The sequence below is a fragment of the Carcharhinus amblyrhynchos genome, chromosome 3 (genome assembly GCF_965287045.1).
Source record: "Carcharhinus amblyrhynchos chromosome 3, sCarAmb.v2.hapA, whole genome shotgun sequence".
Lineage (NCBI taxonomy): Eukaryota > Metazoa > Chordata > Chondrichthyes > Carcharhiniformes > Carcharhinidae > Carcharhinus > Carcharhinus amblyrhynchos.
Window position 1 is genome coordinate 121,593,289 of NC_137326.1, and position 22,836 is coordinate 121,616,124.

The 22,836-nt window shown below is 39.7% G+C and overlaps 1 protein-coding gene across 1 annotated transcript in view; it reads right to left on the reverse strand.

Annotated features, from left to right (window-relative positions):
- Positions 1-22,836, reverse strand: part of rasa2 (RAS p21 protein activator 2) — a 123,662-nt gene that overhangs the window by 77,025 nt on the left and 23,801 nt on the right. The window contains exon 2 of the mRNA XM_080185906.1: positions 15,563-15,680. Within this exon, the coding sequence (XP_080042032.1) occupies positions 15,563-15,680 (118 nt within the window). The remainder of the gene's footprint in view (positions 1-15,562; positions 15,681-22,836) is intronic.

Below are 22,836 nucleotides of genomic sequence, written 5' to 3' on the forward strand. Positions count from 1 at the left end.
TTGGCAAATTAACATTTAAAATTAAAATTATTAAATGTGAATAATATTTCAACTTTTACCCCTTTTTATCCATGCACAAAATATACTTGAAATACATTTAAATAATTTTTCAAATTATAATCACAGCTCTGGAGTACATTTTCAAAGCAGAATGCAAATAAGATCAGGAGCAGCTCATTGCGATTGTCAAATAGCATTTGAGGGCTGAAAACAGGATTGCAAGCAAGTTAAATCAATTTAATACAATAGGTTATCACCGAGATTCAAGTCAGTTATTTCCAAAGATAATGCCTTTGGACTTTTAACATGCAGACAGACAAGTTAAATAAAAAAAAGAGGTGTACCATTCCTCGTTTTGGCCAACTATCAGGACCCCAGCAACAATGAGTTAAATTCCAGTGTTAACACTGCTAAATCCTGTTCACTTATTTAGCATCAGTCTTACAGACCCTTCAGTCTACCAACAGGCTAAGGATCATGAGTGACAACCTCCCTGGATTCAATCTAATCAAGTATTTATCTCTAGGCAGCAAAGATACTGTAACTTTGTCCCTTCATGTAGATAATCATCTTTAATGATCACAAAAGAAATATTGTATATGTCATCAGCATGTAACTTTGAGGTAAAAACAAAACATTGAAGTTGCACACCCTGTCCCTTCTATAATGGATATTTTGATTATGCTGCTCACATGAATGAATTCAACAGCTCAAAGTTATAGTGCCAGAACTCAAGACTGAAGAGCAGTCTGTGGGCTGATAGGTCCTGTTTGTGTACAATCTGAACATAGAAACATACAAAATAGGAAAACGAGCAAGCCACTTGGCCCCTTAAGCCTGCTCCACTATTCAATAAGTTTGTGGCTGATCTGCTTGTAACTTCAACCCCACATTCCTGCTTACCCCAATAACCTTTCACCGACTTGTTAATCAAGAAACTATCTAGCTTTGCCTAAAAAAATTAAAATATTCTGTTTCCACTGCCTTTTGAGGAACAGAGAATTCCAGAGACTCACGACCCTCAGAGAAAAATATTCTCATCCCTCTTAAATAAGCACCCCTTTACTTTTATAGTGACCCCTTAGTTCTAGATTCGCCAAGAGGAAACATCCTCTCCACATCCACCCTGTCAATACTACTCAGGATCTTAATGGTTTTGACCAAATCACCTCTTACTTTTCTAAACTCTAATGGATACAAACCTAATCTTGCCAATCTTTCCTTTCAAGACAACCCACCCACTCCTGGTATTCTTCCAGTAAACCTTCTCTGAACTGCTTTTAACATATTTACATCTTTCCTTAAATAAGAACACCAATATGGCACACAATACTCCAGAAGCAATCTCACCAATGCTCTGTACAACTGAAGAATAACTCCCTACTTTTATAGTCAATTCCCCTCAATAAATGAGAACATTCTATTACCTTTCCTGAATACTTGTAGCTGTATATCAGTCTTTTGTGATTCGTGCATTGGGATACCCAAAGCCCCACATCTGAGCTCTGCAATCTCTCGCCATTTAGATAAATAAGGTCAGGAGTTGAACAGCCCTGACAGAACCCAAACTGAGAATGAGGGAGCAGGTACCACCTGATAGCACTGTTCATCCATCACTTGATGATCAAAAGTAGACGGAGGAGGCAGTAATTAGCCAGGTTGAATTTGTCTTGCTTTTTGTGCAGGACATACCTTTCCACATTACCAGGTAGATGTCAATGTTGCAGCTGTACTAAACAGCTTGGCTAAGAGTGCAGCACATTCTGGACTACAACTCTTTAGGAATATTGCCAGGGACTTTCAGAGTATCCAGGGCCTTTAGCCATTGCTTGATATCACATGCAGTGAATCAAGTTGGCTGAAGACTGGCATCTATACTGCTGGGGACTTCAGGAGGAAGCAAATTGGATCATCCACTTGACACTTCCGACTAAATGTTTTTGCAAAGGTTTCAGCCTTATTTTTTGCACTTATGTGCTGGGCATCCCATTACTGTGTTACATCAGTTGTTTTTAATCCACTGAGTCATTTCCAGAACCTTGGGAATTCTGGAAGATTATAACCAATGCCTTCACCATCTCTGTAGTGACTTGTTTTAAGATCCTCAGATGCAGGTCATCATGTCCAGGAGATCTATCTACCTTTGATTTCATTAGTTTTCCTAGTACTTATTTCTCTTGTGATAGCTTTAAGTTCCTCTCTTCCTTTTGCCTCCTGATTTTCTGTTAATCTTGGAATGCTTTTTGTTCCTTTGAATTTGTCAATTATCTTCACAATAGGTTTAAGAGATGGGTTGGTTCAGCCAATGCCCCATACAGGAAAAATAAATAAGACACAGCTATCGAGCAACTGTGGCTTACTATTGCTTCCACTTCCTACACAAGTTCCACAATGTGAATAAATGTTGCTGTAGGACTGCAAGTTCCCAAGTGATGAGGAATTATTGATATTTTGTTTTCACAAGACAGACAGCTGAAAAGTCAAAAAATAACAAACTAATAATGAGTTATTCCTTTGCACAACATAACGCAGCATTTAAACTACAGGAAAAGTACTGTACCGAAGACCACAGTTCTGACAACTTGGGTCACTGGATTACTCGATCACTAATACTAAAGCAAAATATTGCAGTTCTGGAAACCAGAATTCTAATCCAAGGTATCAGCCTGAATTATTACCTCTGTTTCTCTCTCCACATACACTGCTCAAGCAGCTGAGTTTCAGCAGCATGTTCTGGTCACATGATTGCATGAGTTATGGATAAATAAGGCACAGCTCTTTTAATATACTTAAATCAATTCCATTAAAATACAATGTTTATTTTTAAATTGCAATTGTTAATCACACAGAGCCCTGCAAAACTCTACTGCTCATAACCAATATAGGTTTAATAATTTTTTTGTGCGTGAAGGGGGCCTTTAAAAGTTATGGCTGGAGATCATGCCACATTGTTTAATATGTACCAAATAGATGCATAATTTTTTTTTTAGAAATCAAACTAATCAGTATAAGCTTGTTTCATGCCAACAATTTGCACCGATAATCCTGTTGGTTTAATTCACAATTACTGTGGTGATAAGTTTATACACAAATGTAAGCCAACAAAACACAATTAAGCACCGCAAGGCAACATGACTTTGCTGAGTGATAAATTGGCTTTTCTAGCAGGGTCAGCTTCATCTAGTTGATGAGATATCATGATGGTTAGTGGATGTTATTGAAATGTTTGTAGTGTCACAGGTGGAATATGCAATCTGATTAAACCTCACTCGAAGCGACATGCACCATCTCTGAGCAGATGTTGAGCCAGGCAGGCTCAAGTTCACCAATGCAGTCCAAAATATTTTCAGAAATAGTGTTGAGGTCAGGAATGACATCTAAAAAAAAAGCCTTGCCTTTATAAAATCATTCTGACAACCTCAAGACAAGATGTGGAGATGCCGGCGTTGGACTGGGGTAAACACAGAAGTCTCACAACACCAGTTAAAGTCCAACAGGTTTATTTGGCAGCAAAAGACACTTGCTTTCGGGCCTCTGACCATTCATCAGGTGAGTGGAGAGTTCTGATCACAAACAGGGGATGCAAAGACACACACTCAATTTGCAGAATACTGATTAGAATGCAAGTTTTTACAACTAATCAAGTCTTAAAGGTGCAGACAATTAGGGTGGAGATAGCATTAAGCATAGGTTAAAAGATAAGTATTGTCTCCAGACAGGACTGTGAGATTTTGCAAGCCCAGGCAAGTCATGGGGATTACAAATAGTGTGACACGAACCCAAGGTCCCGGTTGAGGCCGTCCTCGGCTATCAATTCTGCACACGAGGATGGCCTCAACCGGGATCTTGGGTTCATGTCACACTATTTGTAATCCCCATGATTTGCCTGGGCTTGCAAAATCTCATTACTGTCCTGTCTAGAGACAATAAACACCTCTGTAACCTATGCTTAATGCTATTTCCACTCACAATTTCTGCACCTTTAAGACTTGATTAGCTGTAAAAACTCGCATTCTAATCAGCATTCTATAAACTGAGTGTGTCTTTACATCCCCTGTTTGTGATCAGAACTCTCCACTCACCTGATGAAGAGTCAGAGGCTTGAAAGCTAGTAACCTCAAGACAACCCAGAGCATTATGTCCAGTGAAGTACTTTAGAAGTGTAATCACTGCTCCAATTTAGAAAATGTGGCAAACTGAAATGAAGATACATGATGAATTCCTGTATTTATTTTACCATGTCGGTTGAAATAAAACTTGTAAGAACACTGGCTTGCCACTCTTCAAATAGTCCCATGAGATCTTTCATATCCATCTGAAAGGGCAACATTTCAATGAATGTCAGCCTATATTAAATGCTCAAATTTTTGGTTGGGTCTTGAGCCTGCAACCTTCTGACTCAACTGTGTGTGACCATTAAGCCACAGGTGACACTTGTAATATCGCAGTCCAGAGTTAAATTTCACAGGTTCTAAGAGAGAAGAAACATTTCCTTGTTGGATCTGCCCTGAAGTTAGCTTCATCTGACAAAGAAACTGGCAACTGGTTGTGCGGACGGGTCAAAGTTCAAACACAGAGTTAGCATGTTGAACTGGAACAGATGATGCACTCTGCCACAGGAAGAATCTGGACATGTTTCTCATCATTCCAGACCTATTGCTCTGTCAGCAATTACCACAATTCAGTTAAAGGGATACTGTTTTTTTTCCATACAAGAGTAGTCCCTGGAATTTAGAAAGATTTACAAAACAGATGGTGGCAATTTTGGACCATCATGCCTGTGTCAACTGAAAAACAGCTATCCAATCTAATCACACTTTCTAGTTCTAGCTCCATAGCCCTGTGGTTACAGCAGAAGTGCATACCTAACTGCTTTTTAAATGTGAAGAGAGTTCCATCATTCTTTCAGGCAGAGTTCCAGACCTCCTTCAGGTTCTGGTTGAAAGAATCGCTTCTCAACTCCCATTTAATTCCTCCACCAATTATTTTAAATGCACGCTCATGGGTTATTGACCTCTCTGCAAATAGCAACAGGTCCTCCCTACCCACTTTATCTACGTCCTTCAGTTTTATACACCACAATGAAATCTCTCTTTAGCTTTCTCTGTTCCAAAGAAACCTAATTCAGCCTATCCAGTTTTTCCTCATAGCTAAAACTGTCTATTCCTGCAACATTCTTGCCAATCTTTTCTGTACCTTCTCTAGTATGATGATTTTTTTTATACAGTGCAATGGCCAGAATTGTATGCAGTCCCCTAACTGCAGACCAAATGTTGTAGCTCCCTGCTCTTAAATTCCAGATTTGGGGCAATAAAGGAAAACATTCCGCATGTCTTCTTGGCCACCTTATCCACTTGTATTAAAAATTTCAGATATCTGTAGACACATTCTCTACACTTTTCAGAACCCTACCATTTACAATGCATTCCTTTGTCTTATTTATCCCGCCCAAATATGTATTACAGCACATTTCACTGGATTGAATTCTATTGGTCAATTTTCTGCCCATCTGAGCAGGCCATCTTTTTCTTCAGTCTACAGCTTTCTTCATCATTAGTGACCACACAGCCAAATTTCATATCAAATGCAAACTGCTTAATCACGTCCCCCACAATAAAGTCTAAATGATCAAATCCTGCAGAAACCTACTGGACACAGCCTTCCAGTCACAAAAACACTTGCTGACCATAATCCTTTGCTTCCTGTCACAGTTAATTTTGGATCTAACCTACTACTGTCCCTTGGATCAGAGGAGTTTGAAATGCATTGATCTGTCATATGGAGTCTTGGCAAAAGCCTTGCTAAAATCCATGCAGGCTACAAACACACTGCCCTCCTTGTTGCTTCCTCAAAAATTCACATCTAGACAGGCAAGATCATAATTAGGCACAACCTTTGATTAAAATTTGAGGTACTAAAGGGAATATTGATGGTAGATAGAAACTATTATCACTGGATGGATTGCATAATACTATGAGAAGGCATAGTTTCAAGGTTAATGTTAGGAAGCACTCTACATACAAAAGGCAGCAGACATTTAGAATGCTCTTCCATCTACAGTACATGATACCAAATTAAATTGTTAATTTAAAGTCTGAAATCGATATTTTTTATTAACCTACGGTATTAAAGGAGCAGGACATGTAGAGTTGATCACAGATCTGTTAGGGTCTCATAACTAGTTAATAACCTAACCCTGGCTGTTCCTACTTCCTAATGCCTTTTGCTATACCCAACTCGACCAATATATATAAATTACAACTCTACAAGCTGTTTTGGTGAAACAAATTTAACAAATGGGTCAATCAATGTCCTCATTGATCTGCTCATCATCTTTAAATTGGACTGCATTGGGGTAATGGTTACATTGGAAAACATAATTGGAGGAAATAAAAGGGAAGGATAGGAGAAGATCATTGTTAATCTTATTACCTATCTGCTGTTGCATTGGTTAGGAACACAGCACTGTCTACTTTGTGGCTATATCCATCAATACCTCACGAGGATTTTATCCCCAAAGCAGTTGTGGAAGGGCAAACAACCCTTCTAAATATCAAACTGGAAATATTAGCAGGCAGGTTTAACATTCTAATCTTTATGATTACAATATTTTGTTTAAATTGATTCATTTTTTTCTCCATTACTCCCTTCTGCCCATTCATGCAGCTTCCAACTGGACAATTCAAACCTTTGCCAATACCAGGGAGGTTAATTTTCATCCCTTATTTCCCAACCTTTGAAGGAGACCAGAAAGCCAGCAGCTCAGCTCAGATAGGAAATCAAATGACAATCTGAGGTACAAACCACAAAACTTCATAAGTAAATTACTGACGCTTCTCTGTCACAGAACCACAACAGGAATGAACATTCCGTTGACTCAGCCTTCAGAAGCAATCTGACTCCTTGGTACAAATATGGGATCAGAATGCCTAATTAACATTTTCTCATGTCGTGATGTACAAGACTAACAATAACATTACATCATTTAACTCCACTCACTAAAATGAATCACAACAACAAACAATCACAATTTTAACTGCAGGAAACACTGCTCCAAGTTCACGGCCTTGGTGTCATATTTAACCTAGATACAAGCTTCCAACAACGTATCTGTCCTATTGCCAGGGATACCTAATTGCACCTCTGAAACATTGCTCTCAACTCTGTCCCTGCCTCAGTCCATCTGATGGTGAAACCCTCAAGCATGCCAATGTTAGATCTGGACTCAACTATTTCTATACTCTCTTGGTCAACCTTACATCTTCCATCCTCAAACTTGAGCTCAGGCTCCTAGTATTGTAACTTGCACCAAGTTGAGTTCGTCAATCATCCCCATGTTCACTGATCTCTATCAGCTGTTGGTTCAATTTTAAGATTCAGATCCAATCCCTGTCTGACCTTGTCCATTCTTATTGCTGTATTCTTCTTCTGTACTCCCTTAATGCAGGCCTCTTTTGTAGCTCACAGTTTAATCATTCTATCTTTGGCTGCCTAGGTTCCAAGCTCTGGTATTCACTCCCTAAAGTTTACCCTGTATCTCTAGCTCATCTTTTCCTTTGAGACACTCCTTAAAAATCAACATCTTGGACTATGCTTTTAGTCATCTGACCTAAATCTCATCTTATGTTCACTCTTCGCTGTCAAATCTAATTTGATAATGCTCCAGTGAAGCATCTAGGGACGATTTACAACAACAAAATCACAATATGAATGCAAATTGTTGTTGTCATGCAATATTTGCTCACTTTACAAACAGAAAAAAGAAAGAGTTGAAAGACACTTAAGCAAAGCCAGGGGATAAGGATGATATTTTCCCTCTCTCAAACAGTAAAGCATAGGTATGTAACCATCCAAACCTGAAAATTGTTCCAATGGTTCCAACTTTGTTTGAATGCAGTGTTATTAACAGCCACATTGGATTATTTTTAGTGCTAGCACTAATATAAAAATTTAATTCCCACATTGTACTAGAACTCTGGAGTGCAAGAGCACAGAAAAATCAGTTGGCAGGCATATACTTTTTCAAAGAGGAAAAAGGGACAAAATGGAAACAACGTGTACAAGGCCAGTCACCCTTGGTTACATGGTTGTGCATTTCCCAACAGCGAATCAAGATCTCAGAGTTGACCCCTTAGCTGCAGCAGGTTCATAATAGGGAAAAAAACTAGTGATTGGGAAATTCAAATAATATTTATGCAGCAGTAATGATGGGTTAATGCAGACAGAGCACTTATAACTAACCTCATAACATATTGGCAAAGACCTATAGTTATCAGTGAGACTTCTACTTCTCTTACCTTCCCAATCTACATCAGAAGACAATATGTAGATAATTCAGTGCAATATATTTACTCCACTGTATGCATTAGTTTCTCTGGCAATAAGTGAGCAATGAAATGAGAGAGAACTTTGCAATTGCATTGAATATTGACCATTGCACCATCACAAATCTCAACACATCACTGCTCGCAATCATCAGCTGAAAATTATGGGTTTCTTTTCCCCAATTTCATTCTCTTCTCAACTGAATGCATTAGCTCCATACTGACAACCACAATTGGTCTCACTTACAAACCGTGATGAATATCAGCAGATGTTTGACTGTGGGAGACAATACAGCAAAGGCCAATCCTCACCCCCTCTGACATTGAGAATAATAATTCATACATATTGACTTCCAGCAGGGAACACACGTACTGATTAGGACCGGAAGCTAAAGCAATTAGAAAACGTCAGTCACCCTGGCTGATGTAAGACTGAGTTTAATAACGGATTGGTCATTTACAATCTAATAAAACATGGGTTTAGTTTCCATACTCTGCCTCAAAGAGCTGATGACTATGACTAATATGTGGTCCCAGCAGTGCCAACTGCAAAAGTGGGCAGGGGGCTGGAGCTAGGTAGAAGAGTCACCCAAGGATTTTTAAAATATCTCCACCTGCAAATATGTCAGTGTACAGTTCTGCCCCATATCTTCAAAACTGCTAAAAACCCAATGATGGAAGTGCATCCTCGTGCCTTCCAAAATTATTGAGCCCTTTTAAAACCAGTAATTTATTAATTTCTTTCCTCTGTTCCTTCAAACGTTGCAACATCTCCTTTCTTTCCCTGTTGTCACTCATATCTACAAATGGGGGTGGAAAATATGAGGGCCAATTTCCAACAGGAAAGCTTAAATTTTAAAAGATCATGGTGCATGAGTCAGCTCCAAGCATTTACATCACTAACTCTGACTTCTCTACACAAGTTTCTATGCCCAGTTTTTCAGTGAAGATGATTCTTAATTTCACTAAGAGACTACTAACAGATCTTGTAAAGAAATGCCTCCCCAGGTTTCTACTCCATCCCGAATGTTCCCAATAATTTCTCTTAAAGCTGTGTGTCAGTTATGCAAGAAAAGAGAAGACATTATGAATGAGAAACAGTAATCAGGCAACATTTAGTAATGAGAGAACATTTACCCAAATGTTAAAACATTCCAATGACCGTTAGTTACGAAGACGGTAGGAGATGCCATGCATAGGGGAGGATGGATTTGAATACAAAGATGAGAATTTGTGGCAGTGCCAGACCAGGAACCTATGTTGGTCAGTGAGCAGAAGAGTGGTGTGAATGGCATTTGATGTCAGTTAGGATACTGACAGTATGGCTTTGATGATCCAAAAATCACAGAGGGTTGGCGATCAGCCAACAGAACATTAAAGTCAACTCTGGAGATAACAAAGGCATAGATGAGAATTTCAACAACAACTGGGCTGAGGCAGAGATGGACCACTATGCAGATTTGGAATTGGTGGTCTTGTTGATGACTAGAATTTGGGACTGGATGCTCAGCTTAAGGTCAAACAAGAAAAAGAAATAGTGCGGTTCAGCATCAAACTGTATCTAAAGGGGTGAATAGAGTGGGTGTTTGAGAAACAGGTTAAAGGTAGTGGCTTTATTCTCTCAAATATTTAATTACAATTCTGCACATCCAATACTGAATGTCAGAATGAGGCAGTGGGAGGGACTAAGAAGACGGTGAGCTGATACGTTTGCATGTGACGGAACTGACGGGCAGCAGGCAGATGAGCAATAAGAGGGCCCCAAGGATGTATCGGAGGGTAATCCAGGGGTAACAATATGGAAAGAGATTCATTACAAGAGGTTTTCTTGCTGCTAGTACAGCATGCATTTCCATCAACAACCTCTATTCAACTCCCTCTCCACGCAATAGGGTATTACTTTGGGGCGTTGGGAGGGAACGAGGAAAACCCTCATTTCTCCAACCAGTTGTCTCTCCCTCCATAAACGAGTGGCAAGATGGACAACCAGAATGTCTGTTGGTTAAGGAAAAAAGACATGCATTTATGTAGCAACTTTCACAGCCAGATATCCCAAAGTGCTTTATAGCCAATGAATTCACTGCTGGAAGCCTGGCAGCCATTTTGCATTTGGCAAGCTGACTGCAACAAATAGCAAAATGACAATCCCCAAAGAGTCTTCTTGTGATGCTGACTGAGGGATAAATATTGGGGAGGTTACAGGGAATGACTTTCCTGCTCTTTTCCAAAGTGGTGCCATGGAATCTATTAAATCCTGTGGGTCCCTGTTTAACATCATATGTGAAACATAGCATCACTGACCATGCAGCATTCCATCAATATCGCACTGGATTAGGAGCTGCTTTTTTGATATTTGTGCTCACATTCTGTAGTGGAATGTGAATCCATAACCTTCTGACTCAGAGGCAATAGCACTACAACTGACCCTCAACTGGCACAGATTGATATTCAAACCATGATTTCCAGGTCAAGGGTCCAAAACTGCAAACCACTGGTTACTGGGTCACTTAACACCTATTATAAACAGATAAGGCAGTCACAACTAGAAACAACTACAACTGGAAAAGGTTATCAGAACACTTCCATTTTTTAAAAATACCCACATTATTAAATTAACTGTCTATCCACAGCATATATTACCTGCAATACAATATATCTACACATTACAAATTAGTACAATTGCAATGAATTACAAACATAATGCACACTCCCAGCTTTACTTGGCTTCAGGTAATTTCCCTTTTTTCTGTACATATTTAAGAACATAAGAACATAAGAAATAGGAGCAGGAGTAGGCCATCTAGCCCTTCGAGCCTGCCCCGCCATTCAATAAGATCATGGCTGATCTGTCGCTGCTCAGCTCCACTTTCCCGCCCTCTCCCCATAACCCTTAATCCCCTCTCTTATCAAAAACCCATCAACCCGCTTCTTAAAAATATTTAGCGAGGCAGCCTCCACCACTTCAACGGGCAGTGAATTCCAGAGATTCACCACCCTTTGAGTGAAGAAGTTCCTCCTCAACTCCGTTCTAAACCGCCTCCCCTTTATCTTGAGGCTGTGCCCCCTAGTCCTACTGTCTTTTTTGAGCGGGAAGAGTCTTTCCACCTCTATCCTATCCATCCCATTCATCATCTTATACGTCTCAATGAGATCTCCCCTCATTCTTCTAAACTCCAACGAGTACAAGCCTAGTTTATTCAGCCTCTCCTCATAGCTCAATCCCCTCAACTCCGGTATCAGCCTAGTAAACCTCCTCTGCACTCCCTCCAGGGCCAAAATATCCTTGCGCAGGTGCGGCGCCCAAAACTGCACACAGTACTCCAGCTGCGGCCTCACCAATGCCCTATACAGCTGCAGCAAGACCTCCCTACTTTTATATTCAATCCCCCTCGCTATGAAGGCCAGCATCCCATTCGCCTTCCTGACCACCTGCTGCACCTGCAAGCTGGGTTTTTGCGACTCATGCACAAGGACCCCGAGGTCCCTCTGCACCGTCGCCTGCTGCAGTTTTTCGCAGTTTTTAATGAAACTATTTGTTTTAGGTATACTGTAGATAGTCCTCCCCACTCCCCAGTTACAAACAAAATTCAGATAGATCACAACGTGGATTTAATGCAAAAGTTCTGTTTTCTGGAAGCATCATATCTACTTCTGTATGAACACTCTGCTTCAAACGCTGCGGACTTATTCAGATCCGAGGCCCACTGATGACTCAGCTGGTTAGAGCAACAAGTTAACCAACACAAACTAAGGGGATCCAAACGATAATTCCTCCCCCACACTGAGTTAACTGATCTGAACCACAGTTGTGCAGTGACATGTTTTTTGATTTTAAGGTAGGGCTGGGAAGATTGGTGGTATAGTAAATATTGTAATGGGGAACATAAAAACTCAAAGCAGTACACATTGAGCAATAAATCACTATTAATACATTGCAGGCTACAGCCTATAATTAAAAACCTACATTTCACATTGCCTCATTATCTGTTTCTGCAATAGTGTTCTCACAATCAAGGTTAAAACACGATTACACAAATACCTGGTTTGCAAGCTCCAAGGGGGTAGGTAGAACAAAAATAAGTAATGCAAGTGAGATTTGGGAGCTCACCTTGTACCAAGAAAATGACACCTCTTCCAGTAAATTCAGCATAATATATTTTGTTGGCAACTTTGGTATGTTATCTGGACAAACTATGGTAGTCATGATATGGATGTGCCGGCGTTGGACTGGGGTAAACACAGTAAAAAGTCTGACAACACCAGGTTTTAGTCCAACCGATTTATTTGATAGTAAACGCACAAGCTTTTGAGGTTTCCCTCTTCGTCAGGTGAATGGAGAGTTCTGGCCTCGGACACAGGCTTTCCTACTCCACACACACACACACACACACACGAGAGGAAAAAGGCACGCTTGTCCTGACTTGCCTAAATTCATTGCCCAAGAGACTGTAAATAGAAAGCTTTGATGACAGGATACAAGAACATAGGAAATAGGAGCAGTAGACCAAACAGCCTAGTGACCCTGCACTGCCATTCAATCAAGCACAGCTGATTTTTTGGCTTCAATTCTACTCCCCCTCCTTCCACAACATGAAAAATCTGTCCACCTCAGCCTTAAATATGTCAAAAGATGGGGCATCCATAACTACTAGATTGGGAATTCCAAAGATCCGCAGCCCATGAGAGAAGAAATTTTTCTTCATCTCAGTCCTAAATGATTATCCTGAGGGCATGTCATGCTTGAAATTCACCAGCCACGGAAACAACTTATACCCTATTAAGCCCTTTCAGAATCTTGTTTTAGTACAATCTTCTCTCATTCTACTAAACTTCAGATTGTATCAGTCCAATTTACTCAGCTTCTCATCATAGCTATGAAGATCGAACCTGAAATTAATAGAATAGACGTGCCAATACTAATCACCATTTAAAAACAAACTCTTATTTTTGTGGTTTATAACCAACTAAAAAATGATTGAGTTGACTAACATTGAGCATGGAGTGCCATTTTTACTCTGATGTATGCAGATTATTTCAAATTAGGTCTTTAGACACGATTACTCCCTGTAAATTTCCACTTTAAAAATATACTAAATTAGATACGTGTGAATCTATATATTGTAAGAACTGTTAAGTTCTTCATGCTGCATTCTAACCCAGAACACAAATATTAAGAAATTAATTGAATGAATTTACGTACAGCCAAAAAGGGCGATATTCTGTAATCCTTATAGAACTAAATGAGTCAAAGTAATTGAGTGTAAAAATTTCCTGCCTCTTCACTTTGGACTTCCCTCAGTTTATTCTTTCTCACTCATGATTAATTATCAAGGGGATTTTCACAGTAACTTAATTGCAGTGCTAATGTAAGCCTATTTGTGACTAATAAATAAACTTTATTTTCATCCACTCATGAAAATAGTCTGCAAAGATTTTGGTAACCTCAAGAATGGCTAAGATTATGGCCTTTACAGAGAGAGGAGAGGATAAAATAGACCACAAACCCTGATGGAAATTAAAGCAGAAAGTTATTAAATGCAGATGTACAAATTAATTCAACATAGAAATGAGGTTCCCTTCACTCTGTACTGCAGGCTCTACTTTCAGCAGTAAAACCAGTAGTGAGCAATTGCTCATGGTGCCTGGTCAAGTAACTGTCAAGTTATAAATGGAAAAATGGCACACACACTCAAAATGCATTTGTTAGTGAAGGGCGCTTCCCCAGGCTGATGCAAATATGATGACTGAAATAAATTATGCGGCCACTCAATTCTTTTGAAATATTAAGTTGTAAGTTGTGTCACTGCTGGCTGTCAAAGGTGTTGAATTAGCTGCTTTTAATACAGAAGCCAAGCTAGTTGATTTGAGGGAGATCAGAATAGCCTGCCCAACAAGGAGTTTGGGTGCATTTGCTAATTTTATAGTGTCCTAATGCCAAAATTCCAGCATAACAGGAATACCATCGTTTTTGTTCATTTTAGCGAAGTCTCATAATTGTTGCATGTTTCTAGTTCAGCTTTCTGTCGCCCATAGAACCAGAGAAAATTACAGCTCAAACAGGCCTTTTGGCCCTTCTTGTCTGTGCCGAACCATTTTTTGCCTAGTCCCACTGACCTGAACTTGGACCATATCCCTCCACACCCCTCTCATCCACGAACCCATCCAAGTTTTTCTTAAATGTTAAAAGTGACCCCACATTCACCAGTTTATCTGGCAGCTCATTCCACGCTCCCATCACTCTCTGCGTGAAGAAGTCCCCCCCTTAATATTCCCTTTAAACTTTTCTCCTTTCACCCTTTACCCATGCCCTCTGTTTTGTTTTCCTCCCCTAGCCTCAGTGGAAAAAGCCTGCTTGCATTCACTCTATCTATACCCATCAAAATCTTATACACGTCTATCAAATCTCCACTCATTCTTCTGTGCTCCAGGGAATAAAGTCCTGACCTATTCTATCTCTCTCTGTAAATCAGTTTGTCAAGTCCCAGCAACATCCTTGTGAACCTTCTCTGCACTGTTTCATAAGAACATAAGAACATAAGAAATAGGAGCAGGAGTAGGCCATCTGGCCCTTCGAGCCTGCCCCGCCATTCAATAAGATCATGGCTGATCTGTCGTGGCTCAGTTCCACTTTCCCGCTCTCTCCCCATAACCCTTAATCCCCTCTCTTATCAAAAACCCATCAACCCGCTTCTTAAAAATATTTAGCGAGGCAGCCTCCACCACTTCAACGGGCAGAGAATTCCAGAGATTCACCACCCTTTGAGTGAAGAAGTTCCTCCTCAACTCCGTTCTGAACCGCCCCCCCTTTATCTTGAGGCTGTGCCCCCTAGTCCTACTGTCTTTTTTGAGCGGGAAGAGTCTTTCCACCTCTATCCTATCCATCCCATTCATCATCTTATACGTCTCAATGAGATCTCCCCTCATTCTTCTAAACTCTAACGAGTACAAGCCCAGTTTATTCAGCCTTACTTACATCTTACGTTTCAACCTTACTTACATCTTTCCTATAACTAGGTGACCAAAACTGTATACAATACTCTAAATTCGGCCTCACCAACACCTTATACAACCTTACCATAACACTCCAACTTTTATACTCGATACTCCGATTTATAAAGGCCAATGTACCAAAAGCACTCTTTACTACCCCACCCACCTAACTTCACTGTTTCCAATTTTTCAAAACTGAGTAGCTAAAAATCAAAATACAAAATCGGGAACCATACTGCAATGATTACCTTAAAGATTTATCAACGACTTTTGTTCGATAAACCTCTTCTTGGTCCAGCTTTATTGTACAGAAACAATCCCGCATCTTGTTTGGACCATGGTATGGAGGTAGGTTCTTGGCTTCGCCTGTTAAACAAGAGAACAATAAACAAGATAGCTCACAGAAATAATAAATGCTTAGATTACCTGCATAATACAATGTCATATCCCAATGTAACAACAGAGTATTAAAATAAATGTAACCATCCATCTATACGTCTCAATGCAGTAAGGGAATAAGAAGAACAAAAAAGCTCCATAATACAGCATGGCAGCACAGTGGTTAGCACTGATGCCTCACAGTACCAGCCACCCGGATTCATTCCGGCCTTGTGAGACCATATGTGGAGTTTGCACATTCTCCCCATGTCTGAGTGGGCTTCCTCCAAGTGCTTCGGTTTCCTCCCACACTCCAAAGATGTGCGGGTTAGGTGGATTAGCCATGCTAAATGGACTTAGTATCCAGGGTATTATCAAGGTAAATATATGGATTATCAGGATAAATACATGGGATTATGGGGATGGGGCCTGGGTGGGATGGTTGTTGGTGCAGGCTCGATGTGCCAAATAGTCCCCTCTTGCACCTGTAGGGATTCTATGAATCTATGATTCTAATAAGTATAGGCATGGGTTCACATTGCAGTTCCTGATAAAGTTCTCAACTGCAACTACCATAACAAAAGGGACAGACACACTTTACGTCGGGTCATTTTCAGAGAATTCTGAATAAAACAGCTGAAAACTTATTATGCTGTATAAAAAAATCTAAAAGGTCATTTATTACTGTACAAAGTGCATAATGTACAGCAACTCAGACTTGAGCAACAATTACCACAACACGAAGCTATGTTGCAACACAGTGGAAAAAGAAACTCTCATGACTCAATTGAAAATGACTTGGTAATTCTGCATAAACAGATCGGAGGGCTCCCAAGGGCTCCTTTCCTTCAAAAAAAATGCCAAAAATCAAGGAAAGAGAAACCCTATTTTACTTGAAAGGCCTTAAAGAACTAGAAAAACAATTAGACTTATGAACGATAGGTGTGAGGAAATAAGTTTATTTGAAATTATTGATACAAGTGAAGATCTTTTCTTTGATTTCACTACAGAGGAAATAAAGTAAGTAAAGTTTATTTATTAGTCTCACAAGTTGGCTTACATGAACACTGCAATGAAGTTGCTGTGAAAATCCCCTAATTGTCACAATCCAATGCCCATTCAGGTACACTGAGGGAGAACTTATCATTGCCAATTCACCTAACCAGCACACCCTTCGGACTATGGGAGAAAACCGGAACACCCTGAGGAAACCCATGCAGACACAGGGAGAATGTGCAAACTCCACACAGACAGTGACCCAAGCCAGGAATCGAACCCAGGTCCCTGGCACTGAGGTGGCAGTGTTAACCACTGTGCCATCCTCTTCACCACTTTCTACTTCAATTGCCCCAGTGAATGTTGATGTGACGTTCAATGGTACAGGTCAAGATTGGCACATCCATTTACTGAACGTGTGCACTGAAATATCTGCATCACAAAATCATTGATAAGAATATGCAGCTTTTCCAGATAACATTTACTGCCACAAGTGTGTGAACACCAACTCATTTGCGGAGCATAGTTTCCAACTACTCCCAAGCAGCCATAGTAACCAAAATTGCTATTTTTCCCTTTTGATGTTAATGCTAGTTTTCTGAACCTTCCTTTCAGAAAAATGGGATTGAAATTTTAGAGATTTTGCTTTTCAAGCAGCTTGGAATTAAATCAACTGCTGAGATGGATATAACTGAATGATAAAGCAGCTAACCTCTTTGACAGAATATTGACACAAAATTGATTTTTCTGCAACCATTGCAGTAATTGATTTCAATTAGAGTTCGCAGAAGACAGCTGCTAGGAAGCACAGGTTCTACCAGTTTCATAAAGCCCCAACCACCACAGAGACTTTACAATAGATCACAGTATTCAATGCTAACATTAAAATGAATATAATGATACTGACAAAAATCAATGCTTTATGGGAAATTAAACCAGACTGGGGAAATTGAAATTAGACAAAATTAGACAGGATGCTGAAAGATGAGATTTTAAAGAGAGAATTAGGAAAATCTGTTTCAACTGGTTGGTGAATCAGTAACTAAAGGACATAAATTTATCAAAATTAAAACAAGAGGGGGGAAATTTGGGCTTTCTTAACGCAGGGGGCTAAGAAATTGGATAGAAGATTGGCTGTCGAATAGGAGGCAGAGAGTTGGTATCAATGGGTGCTATTCTGATTGGCGGTTGGTAACTAGTGGAGTGCCACAGGGATCGGTGCTGAGGCCTCAGCTATTTACCATTTATATAGATGATCTGGAGGAGGGGGCTGAGTGTAGGGTGTCAAAATTTGCTGAAGACACAAAGATGAGTGGAAAAGCAAATTGTGTGGAGGGTGTGGAAAGTCTGCAGAGGGATCTAGATAGGCTGAGCAAGTGGGCGAGGACCTGGCAGGTGGAGTACAATGTTAGCAAGTGTGAGGTTATCCACTTTGGCAGGAATAATAGTAGGAGGGATTACTATTTAAAGGGCAAAAAGCTGCAGCATGCTACAGTGCAGAGGGACCTGGGGGTCCTAGTGCATGAGTTACAAAAACCCAGTCTGCAGGTGCAACATAAAAGCAGGGAGGTCTTGCTGCAACTGTACAGGGCACTGGTGAGGCTGCAGCTGGAGAACTGTGTGCAGTTTTGGTCGCCGCACTTACGCAAGGATATTTTGGCCTTGGAGAGAGTGCAGAGGAGTTTCACTAGGCTGATACCGGAGATGAGGGGGTTGGACTATGAAGAGAGACTAAATAGACTGGGTCTGTACTCGCTGGAGTTTAGAAGGATGAGGGGGGATCTTATAGAGACGTATAAGATAATGAAAGGGATGGATAGGGTAGAGGTAGAGAGATTCTTCCCGCTCAGGAAGGGCAGCAGGACTAGAGGGCACAGCCTCAAGATAAGGGGGGGCAGTTCAGAACAGAGTTGAGGAGGAACTTCTTCACTCAAAGGGTGGTGAATCTCTGGAATTCTCTGCCCGTTGAAGTGGTGGAGGCTACTTCGCTAAATATATTTAAGTCACGGGTAGATAGGTTTTTGGTAGGCAAGGAAATTAAGGGTTATGGGAAGAAAGCGGGAAAGTGGAACTGAGCCACTTCAGATCAGCCATGATCTTATTGAATGGCGGGGCAGGCTCGGAGGGCTAGATGGCCTACTCCTGCTCCTACTTCTTATGTTAAATTCAACGCCTTACAGGCAACCACACTGCAAATACAATTCACAATAGCTTTTAGTGTAGTTACCATAAGAACTTTTTTTAAAAAATGGTGGGGAGAAATACATGGAAAGAGCAGCTAGTTGAGAGACCCCCAACACAGGCATGGTTAACCTCTTGTGTTTTTAAATTTTGTAACCCAACCATTCAGAATATAGGCAGGCTGATCAAAGCAAAGTTCTACTCCATCTTCACCTTGACTGCTGCACCAGACATCTCGAGGCAGTAATGACAAATGTCTAGAGGTTTTAACAATTATCCTCAGATACAGTAAGACATTAGAGAAAGACAGAATGACTTGTGCACGTTGGGGCAGATTTTCTAAATTCCCAACAAAAAAAAAGTACGTTTAAGATAAACTCCAGAGCATTAGGGATCAGATCAGGAACTCCAAGGTATGTTGTGAAGTTAGACTAGACTCTTAACTATTTGTGATTTTGGCATTAGAGTGAGAATCCAGGAGTGATTCTACTGATCCACGAGGAAGCTTTTATTCAAACAAACAAAATATTTTAATACAACAAAAAGAATTACTCTAGCAATATCTTGTCATGTTTATCTCTATTAGTTCCACTTTAAGCAATAGAAAGCAAGGAAGAGACAGAAGAGCTGTTCCTTGAAAATCCAAGCTGAAACTGCCTGCTTTTCCCTCTAAACCTCGCTTCTCCCATTAGCACGATATGGTCATCATTCAACCTTATTAAGACCTACACTGAAGCTCCAAAGAACAATTCAAGAAATAAACGAGGCTGCATTAGCTCAGATTAAAGCAAGTATCCCGATACCTACGATCAATTATGCTTCTATATTCTTAGCATGTGGGTTGCCAGTTGCAAGTAAATCAAGAAAATCAGAGCTGAAGGTTAAAACACTCCCTTCACAAGAAACAGGATATAAAATACATTTTTTAACAGGGACAGTATCGTCTCACCTCTCCTCCTTAAACAATGAACTATCAATATGCAAAGGTGGCTTCGTTTTTCAAAACCTCTAATATATAGATACATATATCTATACTATATCTATAATATATAGACATGCACACATTTTATAAATCTACGCATGCAAATATAACAGTAGTATAATCTAGCTTAGTCCTTCTCTTCCTTAATCTTTCAAAGTCACAATAAATGAGAGTACAGAAATCATATACTCTCTCCCTTCTTTTCTTAAAGAGCTGCTTCCTCTTTCTTTTCAATTGTAAATTGGTCTGGTCATGCCCTCAGACAACTCGGCAGGAATTGGAGGGTGAAACTGGCACAAAATTTTCCAGATTTACTTTCTAATTTCCTTCGCTGAGATCAAACAGTTGTTTTGATGTTCAGGGTCCTGAAATAGCGAAACAAAATGATCTTTCTCCAAAAGGTTCTGTTCATAGACTTTGTCAAAAAAAAACCGTCCCTTTGTAGACTTTTCTCACTTCACATGCATGTGTTCAGGGCCAACCAGAAGGGTCAATTTATCTCTATCCCCTTTCTTGTTAACTGGCCTTACCTCCTGTCAGGCAGTCCAACTCCAACTTCTGTTACAAAATGCTAGGCTCAAAACTCTTTCCAGCACCTCCAATGGTATACCTTTCTGTTCTAAGGTAGTTTATCAATTCCTTTGTTTGTTCAGAATCTTCATCATTGTCTGCATTTTGTTTTAGCAAAGACATTTAGCAGATTGATTTCTTTGTTATCAGGATTTGTTGTAAATTATGGTTTTAGTGATCATTGTGACAGTAATGCTTTGTGCAAACCATCATAATTTATGATGTTATAAGTTATGAACAGTAATGTTTCTCTGGGTATCCACGTATGCACAAGCCGTATAGATTCATTATCCCAGCAGTTCATTTCAAATGATGGTACAGTTTCAGCAAACGGTCTCACTTCACATTGTTGTCCTTTTCTTTTATTTGTAGTAGTAAAATACTTCTGCTCCTCAAGCTCCATCTTGAGATCACATAACTGCTGACTGATCTACTTTTTTCCTCATGATAAACTACAGGATTGTCAACAACAACTTATGTTCAGTTAATTTCAACAATTCAGGCTTCAAATCAGTCAACTTTTCTTGCAACTGTCTACATGCTTGTTCACTTTCTTAATTCACATTGTCATCTAGTAACTAGTTCTCCTTCTCGACTTTAACTAGTTTTACATGACACATGTCTTTATTAACTGAGATTTCTAATTATCCACCAGCTCTTCATAGTGGTTGATCGAGACTGTCAGCTATTGCATCTCAGTCTGAGCAAACACCAGCTTCTCCTTCTAAACTGTGCCAACTGGAGTGCATTAAGTCCTTATGAGCATTGTTCAATTGGAACAGTATTTTCTACATCTACTTCATGCACAATTACTTTAGTATTACCCACTTTATTCACCACAGAATTAAGATCATTTCAGGTCATTTTGATTTTCCTCCAGAAGGTAACTCAGTAATTCATTCTAATTTCTGATTAGTTCCTCATCATCCAACGTGATATGAGGCATGTTAAATTCACAATCATCTGGATTTGCTTCTTCACTCTGAATTGTAATACCTAACATCTTTCTTCTGCTTTCTTTCCACATCAAAATACCACTGCAGCACATTCATCTGACAGCTTCTTTCTATTGAGCATTCATATCAAATAATTCACCTCAACTTCCTTCTGATAAGGCCCATGATACCTTGCTTTTAAAGATAATTATATTAATATTCCCCACTAACAAATCTACAGATTTCCAATTTCTTATTCACTTATAAAATCAAATGTTGTGTTATGTTAAAATGTTGTCTAACCAGAGCTGAAGTTTTAAACCTTCTCTTCAGAAGAAACATGATTTATAATATGTTTCTTAAAAGCACAGCTTCATCACAAGTGCACAAAATTACATTTAATGTTCATGAAAATGAAGTGAATGCCTTCAGCATCTCCGTTGAGTAACAAATTGTTATTTATTGTAATATTTAACTAGCTCAGCAAAACATTACACATCACAGCTTGGAATGAAACATCAAAAGCAGGCTTCTACAAACATATTCTGATTTGGCATGCTGGTTTTAAAACAACAGGTTTCATATTTTTAGCTGAGTGAAGGCATCAGTATTTTTCAGGTAATTCTGCTTTTTTAAAAAAACTGCAAGTTCTACATGCAAAGCATTTAAGGGAATCCCAAGCATTTCCAGACTTTGGTGACTAACAACTGCAAACTGCTAGGCTGGGCGTTTCCAAATGACTAATAAGGAGTTATTAAGCAGGAAAAGGTTTGAATAATCATCATCCTTGTGTTTCATTCACATCCTTAACATGCATCAGACAAATTAATCAAATGAAAACATAAAGCAACTCTACCAAGAAATATGATCAATCACAATTTTGAAACTTCCTTTTTCAGTCTGATTGTATTTCCAGTTAGTGATATGTACAGACTCCCTCTTAAGCTGGGAAGCAATACAAGCTATAGCAGCAAACTGGGAGGATAGAATTATTTAAAAAAAAACACATTTTTACAGTTCCCGTTTTATTTTCTCAATCTCAAGATAGCCATAAAAATAAACACAGGGAAGAACATTTCTGGGACTTGGGAAACCTGGCAGATAAAGGGAGTTGAATTCACTTAACTTCTCCGCCAATCGGATACAAACCACAGCTAAGCCAACCTCCACTCACTAAACTCCTCCAACCATTACTTCATTTGATCTTCTCCCAAATACCTCTGATTACTCCCCTCCTAAACTACAGCCTGACTGGGCGGCATGTGGTTAGCATTGGGATCTGGGTTTGATTCCCAGCTTGGGTCATTGTCTGTGCAGGAACTTGCATGTTCTCCCCATGTCTGCGTGGGTTTCCTCCCATAGTCTTAAAGACATGCTGGTTAGGCACATTGACCCAAACAGGGACTGGAATGTGGCAACTTGGGAATTTTCATAGTAATTTCATTGCAATGCTAATGTGACTAATAAATAAACTTTACTT